We start from the raw sequence: 8,647 nt of genomic DNA, 5'->3' as shown, positions 1-8,647 counted from the left end.
ATGCGTTCACGTTCACGATTTTCATTTTACATTGATGTGGTCCTCCAAGAGTCCTTCACACTGAGGCATGGTCCGTCTTCATTTGTTGCCTGTTTATCTAATGACCTTTAGTTCAGCTAAAAAAACGTGCAAGTAGACTAGAGCTAGAGTCCAGACTACAGTCTTTTTACAGGCCGATATCGCGATAGTAAGTTATCGTTTAATCGGACTGTTAATTAGGGACGTAATGTGCGCACATTTGGTCGACACCGAACACACCGATTTGGTCATAAAGAAATAGAATTGGAATCAGACCGACCACGTCACCGCGCCGCGTGTGTGCGTTATGAAGACTTTATATGGAGGGTAGGTAGGTTACCAGGTAGAGTTCCTACGCTATTAAACCTTATAAGTCATATTTTTTATGAGGCACATAGTCTACTCGACCCCACTAATTATAATATAAGTAAGAGAGTATAATAAAAACAAAAATTTTCTAATATGGAGTTTGATTCGTTAGTTTGTGTTAACAGTTTTCTACTGGGTCCTGGGCCAGGTGTTATAGGGTAGGTGGGTATTTTAAATAATGGACACGACTTAGATAATTATGAATTAATTAAAACGAAGTAAATTATCCTTTAAATTAATTTATTTTTCATTCTCCTCAGATGAGTTTTACACCTAAAACTAAATTTTGTAATGAAAAATGTTACATTTGTCATAGTAAGTATCTATCTCACTAAAGTGCTCTGTATCTTTATATTTATCTAATATAATATCATGCCTTAAATTAATTGGACTTTATTAAAGTCTAAAAGGTAATTTAGTTGAAATAATAATATTATATTACCTTGTGCTAAATTACAAGTTACTTACTACGTTATAAAATATAAAATTGTACCCAGTTATTTCTATTTTAGATTATGATCATTATTAAAATTCGGTTTTTGTAGGTAATGGAAATTTCAGAAGGGTTCTAGAACTTGTACGAGTTTAATTTCTGTTAAAAGAAGGACTTCACACGTGGGACAATTTATACCTACCCTACCTCGTAGTAGGTGGTAGGTATTAGACATTTTTGGCAAATATGATTTGGCATTTGTATGCTTTGAAGAAAATATGAAAATTAAATAACTTATGCAACGAGCTTTTACGTTTCAGCACAGTCTTTCAGACCGAAAAAATTAGACAAAAAAAACATACAGACCTACCTACACTCGAATTGAGAACCGCCTTCTTTTTTTGAAGTCAGTTAAAAAGTAGTGAAATTTCTTCCTGAAACGTGAAAGAAATTGTAGTTTTTCGTATCATTCATTTAATTTTGATGATCGATTCGGCGTAGTAGATAGAGCTCTTAAAATGCTGAAAGTCACATTGTTTTTCATCAATTTTAGTTTCGATTTTTCCGGGTGAAGTTCGCCTTTAGCTTTCCGCCTGTGTATTACTTTTTAGCAGGTCTGATGTAGGCCAAGAGCTGTAGCTTCAAAAAGTCTGTAAAGGATTTCATATTTGATCCTGAAAAGCCCGATAAAGATCTCTGAATGACTGAAACCCAGATAGGCGATGCGAGAGACGCTAGTTTATTATAAAAAGTAAAGGAAATGCATTAATTTTTTTTTTCAGAAGTAGTTAAAATTAATCTAAATCTGCGTACCTACAACTATAGTTAGTTACGCATTATAAATATCTCACTAGTTTATTTATATAGATAATAGTCGTTATTTTTTCAATAAAATTATGTTTTATGTGCCTTAAACTATTATTTACATAGTAACATCTTTTTTATCGTAACATCTATTAGAATTCGAAAAATTTCTACAGAATAATAATTTGTTTGGCACTAAAATCACTAAAATGGACATTAAATGCAGTTATTTTATATTTTCATAGAAATACCTACCTATCTAAATTTTGAGTGTTAAATTAAATTTTCAATATTTATTTGACATTTAATATAAATAACTGGAACAATATTTTTATGTTTTTATGTTGTGCTTTTTACAGAAAATAAATTTGAAGTTCATAAAAATACTAATTTATGAATAAGTAAACGTAGAATCTGACTATAATTTTCTGGTGACTTTAATTTATAATTTAGTTCCATAATTTAGTTTATTCATTCGAATAAAGTAACTATCTGATTCTACCAGAACGTTATTTTTATCTTTTTAATAGTTTATTTTACTGTAGGGATTCAAAAAATAATCGACAAACATCCAAATTTCATCGAGGGCATTATTTTTATTTGACAGCTTTTGGGAGCACCCTGGATTTTTGATAAAAGAGCCACTTTAGTTCAATATACCACTGAGACAATAACAATAAATATGATTATGTGTACGATAATTAATTATTTATCTAATTAATGTAGGTACTTATTACAATAACAAAATTCGAAAGTAGAAAGGAACTGACACATTTATAAACTTTATTAAATAAAATAATATTAAAATTCGTGACTTGAGTAATAAGTATCTATGATCTGAGGTAATAAGTAAGTAACATTATTAATTATATTTTAATTTAGTAAACATTTAACTGTTTTACAATTTAAATAGAAACATACAGATTTTTATGTTAATGCTATTATAATAAAAACTGGACTACACTGTTTTTTTGTGCTTTACCGCCCAGAAAGTATATTTGTAATACAAAACATATCAACAATATTCGTTCGTCTCTAACGCAAGAAGTTAAACTTCTAAATTAATTACCTAAGGACGAACTAAGAATATCTATATTCGATAGTATTATTCGTTCAGCTAAATTATACTTAGAAGAGTCGAAAACTACGTTTACAGTCTAGATTTTAACTTAAATAGATTTAGAGATTCAAAAATAAGTATCCAGTGAGCTATTCTACAAACGAAACAAATATTATGTACGACGTTTCTTCGTAGAACAAAATGATCACCATTGATAATTGACCCACACCAAAATTCCCAGCGTTTGAAGTTACATTGCCATTTCTTTCGTTACTTACAACCCTCAAATCTTGTCCGTTATTATCAATTTCATAATCACTAACGATAGAATCCCTTCTATTCATTGCATTTGGTCTGCGTTCACGATTTTCATTACTTTCAGATCTTTGATTCTTTACATGGACTTTAAGTTTACCGTGTTTTCTTTGTCTAGTACGTTCGCTATGACGAGGTGGGGTAGGATCATTATTATAAGATTTTGGTTCTTTAAACGATTGTATTTTAACATGTCCTCTATTAGTCGAAATATTGCTAGATTCTGGCTGCAAATTATTACTTTTGTTAGCTTGGACCAAATGTTTATAATCCCTGTTCATATTGAAAGAATAAGTATTAAGACTTGAGCCACTGTCACAATTTATTTTATTCTTTTCATATGGATTAAGCAAAACATCACGTTTTTGATGTTGTTTTTTATTACTATTGATCGTAACTTCTCTTCTGTCACATCTAATTTCCTTACTTTTATCTCCACTTAACCCTTGATGTATTTCTTCTCTTCTCAGACTGTCCTCAACATTTCTCTCTAAACAATTATCATTACTTAAACTAAAAGAGTATTTCGATTTCTTACGATTATTTTTGATAGTATCCTCTACGCTACAAGATGGCTCTTCGCCTTTAATGCGACTATACTGATCGTCTAGATGATTTTCAAAATCACGCGATATAGTGGTCAGTCTTGGCTCGACTGATTTGGAGTTATTAACTATACTTTTGTGACCATCGGACCTGTGAGTTGGCCCGTGAGTGTGAGTGGATCAGAGCCTCTTATGGGAGTCGGTGGATGAGCTCTTCAGGGACCCGAACCGGCGAGTTTGGGAGGGTGCAGGAGTGGTTTCCCGGTCGAGGCTGGCGGCTCGGAGGATCAGCCCTCTTGACTGGCGAAGAGTTAAATCTGGACGACTCTGAAGACAAAAAAACGAAAGAAATTAAAAAAAATTTTTTTTTTCAATCATTTGGCTTTTGGCTGAAACACGATCCAATTCCCAATATAATTTCAACTCTACCACTGCTTCAATACAATGTGGGTCAGTTCTGAGAAGAAGAAGCACAAGAAACTCAGAAGTCTTCAGAAACTTGGGCACCTATAACATTCCAGTATTTTTGTCTTTTTGATACACAAGTGACAGATACCAATAAACTATAAAGCAGCTTCAAACGATCGTTCCTTTCTACATACCTGCTCCACCAGAGATCCACCCCGCTGCTGCCTGGTTTCCCTCCCAGATCTGCTGCTGGCTTCCGTGAAGGAGGTCTCCATGGACCGCTGTGAGGGGTCGCTGATGGACTGAGAGAGAAGGTGCGTGGTGGATGAGGAGTTGGAGTCTTCGATGTTGGAGAATTCGTCCGCGCTGTCATCTCTTTGGAGCGTGTCGGATTCCTGTAAGGTCAGGTCATGGTCATGGTTCTGCATTTTTGTTATACGGCACCTAAAGTAACAGCCCGAGGTGTCAATAATATAATGGTCGGGAAAGCAGTCAAGTCAGTCGAAGGAAACCTGTAATATTTTATTCACAACAAGGAAGCTCTTGATGGAAGCAAGGATGAATGTGAACATGATTTCTTAAATCATCTCAACCATCAACATTCATTGACATCAAGATCATTTCTGGTTCAAAGTCAAACTTTCTTTGGTTTTTTTTTTAAATATTTAACGCAATACACGTTGGAATTATTGAGCTACATAATTTTATTTCCTACAATATTCCTACCTCCTCTTCCCGAAGCGTGGATGGGAAGTGGTGCCTCCTTACATCATCCCTCTCCTTTTCCCTCTCTCGCTTTTCCAACTCGTCTGCCAGCATCATTACCTCCCAGTCACCACCGCTACCTGCAAATACAAAATGGTGGTAATTTTTACTTACTAACTAACCTACTTTTGAATTTTCCAATATTAAATTCTTCTATGTAGTTCACATACTATTTGGGAAGAGAACCCATAACATTTGAGTCCTTTGACTTTGACTTTTTAACATTTTGACCTTGCTAACCATTGGAATACGATAAGTGGAAATCGAAATAATAATAATTTATTACCTCTAATAGGAGAGACACTGCTGTGACTCGAACTGCTGGCACGACCTCTTCGCGAGCTGTTTTCGACGAACTCTTCGAACATTGGCGTGCGAGGCAAAGACTCCGAGTCACTGCTTGAAGATGTGGAGGTACTGTGAAGAAAGAAATTAAAGGAGTTATAAGAACAAATACTTAATAATTTATCGTACAAAACTAAACATAGATAAGTTCCATCACACAATTCGAGGAATCAGGAACCTTGTGTCCTAGGTGATCACATCACTGTACCTATTTCAAAACTAATTCTATAGAACATGTAGGTATTTGATAGACTATAAAAATGACTTATGATGAAAAATATCACTTTATCCAATATTTAAATGCCAAGCTGTGTTACTTACGTGTCGCTCCAGCTGTAATCGCTGCCCATATCGAGGACCACCTCGTTGCAGTTGGCTGGTGTCTTGTGCGACGCGCCGCGGTAGCCGAAGAACGAGCCCAGACTGAACTTGCGGTGTTGACGCTGCCCACTGGATTCTGTGATGGTGGATAGACAGGACTTATGTTTATTGTTACTCATAACTGGCATAAACTGCTTTCAGTTTATTATTTTGTCAAAAAATAATAATTTAGAGGAGATGAGCCTGGAGCTAAGTAGGGGCCTGCAGATTTTTTTTTATCAGCACTCGTTCGTTCATGACTTAACTTCTCTACTCAACCACAAGCTTTATTGAAATATTTTTCAGTTTAGAGATGGCGAATGAGTTTCACCAGACACCTTTGGATGAGTAATCAACATGATTCTTCCAGTATATCAAAGATGTTATGTGTTCGTGCATATCTTCATCAATTGACTATTAAAGCACCAGTCTGATTAAAACAAAGTAAATATCACTTTTAATGAAGAAAAATAATACCTAAATTGTACTTATGTACCTCGATGACAGCTTCTCATCCACCAAGGTATATGAAGAACAACTTACTTTTATCATTTCTCCCAGTGTGATGCATCCCAGTGTCGACAGACAGCGTCTTCTTGATCTTCGACTTGGTGGTGTCGAGGTGACTGCCGAAGAAGTGGAACGGGTGGATGCCGCGTCTGCTGCTGCGAAGGCTGGACTGCTCTGGGCTGAGGAGGGAGCGGTCTTCGGAGGTCATTTGCGGGGAAATTGGCCTGGAGAAAATGTGTTGATAGATCCCTCTGGTATATTTTGGTAGTATGTCTTTATGTGTATTATGTGCTGTATAGTTGCGTAACATAGTGGTGTAGCTTAAGTGCATTCTAAATCTAAGTGGTGTGCCATGTGAGGTCTAGATAATTTGATATTGTGGTTTTAAAATTTTATTAGTGATATGTGAGTAGTTAGTTGAGCATGAGTTTGCTATTGCTAATTTATTAATAGACACGCTTGTATACAATAGCTTTCTATGAATGTGTCTATGAAGCGAATCTGATAATAATATCTACTATTCAACTGTGTATGAAACGGGACTAGCCTAATTAGAAGTCCAAAAGTCCAAAACATTTTGAGGTATTTAAATCTACTTTTAAAATGACTTTACCTTGTCAAATCCTGCATCTCCATGCTCTCTTGATCACTCTGGTCTTCCCAAGACTTCCTCTGCCGCAGCTTCGCCGCTCGTTTCCGCGAATACGTTCCCGCCTTCCCATCTAGATTCAAATCTAGCCTCTTCGCTTTGCTTAGCGTCCATTCCTCCTTGCTGGAACTGGTTTTATCAGGCCTACTCGACAGAGATTCAGCCAAGCTTTGCAATTCTGAATATGAAAGCTTCCCTAGTTCAATGCCTCCTGTCAACTCTGATAATTTGTCATCTGTTAAGTCTACCGGTCCATAAGTTTCCTCAATTTCGGGTTCTTTCGCTTCAGTATTTTCTTTTTCTTCCTCATCTGCACTTGCTGTTGGGGGTGATGTGGCAAAAACAGTGTCCAGGGAATCTCCTCTCTGAAAAAGAAATTCATTTCTGAGATCCATAAGACCTCACGTTTAAGAAAGATATTTATTGGTGCTTTAGCTCTATTTTGCAGCATGTGGCATAAAAATTTAGCCCTTGTACTTACAAGTCTTCATCTCATCCATAAACAAAAAAGAAATTACCATAAAGCCTTCCTCAGCACCAGATATGTCTTCGCTGCCAGAGCTACCATTTTTAGACAATGGTTGGCTCACAACAGTGTCCGGGGTAGCTAATGGTGATACCTCTTCAGTAGGCAGAATAGGAGCCCCTGGGAGACCCAATCTTTCCAACTCTTGAATTCTTTTTTGCAGCTGGCTTATTATCTCATCGCGCTTTTTTACTTCATTTTCTAGGCTGTTAAATCTAGAACAATAAATAAGGATGTAATTATGGTAAGTTTAGTCAAAGAGTTATTGTTATTAGAGCAGTTATAATCAAGTACCTTTCTTGAAATTTTCCCTGCACATCATGTAGATGCCCTTGTATGACTTGTTTAATCCCGAGTAACACCTCTCCAAAGTACTCTTGTTCTTCTAGCGAACCTGAAACAGTAAATTAATCAATTTCCAATTTAAACAATTTTTTTTTTATATTAAGCAGTGAAATTGCTATCTTACCTCTCAGTAGTTTTCTTTGATTAGCCACGGCTGATATTATAGTAAGCTTAGGTTTTTCCGAAGGGACTTTGATTTCCTCAGGCCTTAATGATTTCAGGTCATACATTGGGTCTATATTTTGGGGCAAATCATATTCTGGTCTAATGTTTAATCCATATTCTTGTTGATTACTAGGAACAGTTTCACTTGGTGGCTTTGAGGGTGGATTATCAAGGAAAACCGAATCGCTGTCGGGATCTGTCATTGATAACGGAGATAATTGCGGTTCGTCCGGTATTCTAAACATATCAGCATTACTATCAACGGGCGCACTTCCTGGGGGAGATGGTAATGTATGCCGATGAAACGTAACACTTTTGGCAAATTTCGAATGTCTAGCAGCATATCCTTCTAAAGTAGGTGCTCGTATTAACCTCCTTAGTTCATTAGTCCTTTCAGGGCTTTCACTTGGAGTCACATCTTCTGATAACTTCTTCAAAATAGACTTCAGGGTTCGCCTCTCCAAAGTTTCATTCGATTCATGGCATCCTATTGCATCACTCGATTTTCTTTTGAATTTCCTCTTATACATTGTGCTACCTTCAGAATGGCTCCTAGTTAGAGTATCGCAAAGCAAATCTTCGGACGAACTTGTACAGTCTAGACTTGAACTGCGAAACTTTACGACTTGTTCTAGTTCAGCCAATTTTTGTCTCTCATTTAATATTTTCAGCTTTTTCACAAATGGTAGCCCTCCGTATTCGGGCGATAAATCGTCTATTGATCTGTATTTTTTTACTCTAGGTAGCAACATTCCTCCTGGTACATTTTTTGGGTCAGCTGTTTTCATCGCGTTATTCTTTTTTGGGGATAAAGTTAATAAATCTAAAGACTTTTCTTGGACGGGTTCCAAAGGGCCTGTTAAGCAAATCTTAGGTTTATCTTGCTTAACGTTATCACTATCACTTTCAAGATTATTATTGTCTATTTTAACAAGCTCTGCCGTAGTAACTAGAGGCACACTAATATTTACAATCGCTTCAGTTTTACATTCCTCACTACCATCTTTAGTTTCGGTATCATTCTTTTCTT

General features: G+C 36.1%; 1 protein-coding gene across 2 annotated transcripts in view; it reads right to left on the bottom strand.

The window, feature by feature from the left end:
* Positions 1-622: 622 nt before the first annotated feature.
* The window catches only part of LOC135082356 (uncharacterized), a 155,652-nt gene continuing 147,627 nt past the window's right edge, over positions 623-8,647 (bottom strand). For both annotated transcript variants that reach the window (XM_063977144.1, XM_063977145.1), the window contains 10 exons: positions 7,577-8,647; positions 7,402-7,501; positions 7,100-7,322; positions 6,546-6,946; positions 5,966-6,156; positions 5,384-5,519; positions 5,004-5,134; positions 4,679-4,797; positions 4,147-4,347; positions 623-3,871 (listed from right to left, as the gene is read on the bottom strand). The exon at positions 7,577-8,647 is cut by the window's right edge and continues 802 nt beyond it. In XM_063977144.1, the coding sequence (XP_063833214.1) occupies positions 3,725-3,871; positions 4,147-4,347; positions 4,679-4,797; positions 5,004-5,134; positions 5,384-5,519; positions 5,966-6,156; positions 6,546-6,946; positions 7,100-7,322; positions 7,402-7,501; positions 7,577-8,647 (2,720 nt within the window). In that variant the 3' untranslated portion in view covers positions 623-3,724. The remainder of the gene's footprint in view (positions 3,872-4,146; positions 4,348-4,678; positions 4,798-5,003; positions 5,135-5,383; positions 5,520-5,965; positions 6,157-6,545; positions 6,947-7,099; positions 7,323-7,401; positions 7,502-7,576) is intronic.

The sequence above is a fragment of the Ostrinia nubilalis genome, chromosome 21 (assembly GCF_963855985.1).
Source record: "Ostrinia nubilalis chromosome 21, ilOstNubi1.1, whole genome shotgun sequence".
NCBI lineage: Eukaryota > Metazoa > Arthropoda > Insecta > Lepidoptera > Crambidae > Ostrinia > Ostrinia nubilalis.
This window is presented reverse-complemented; position numbering and strand designations above follow the sequence as displayed.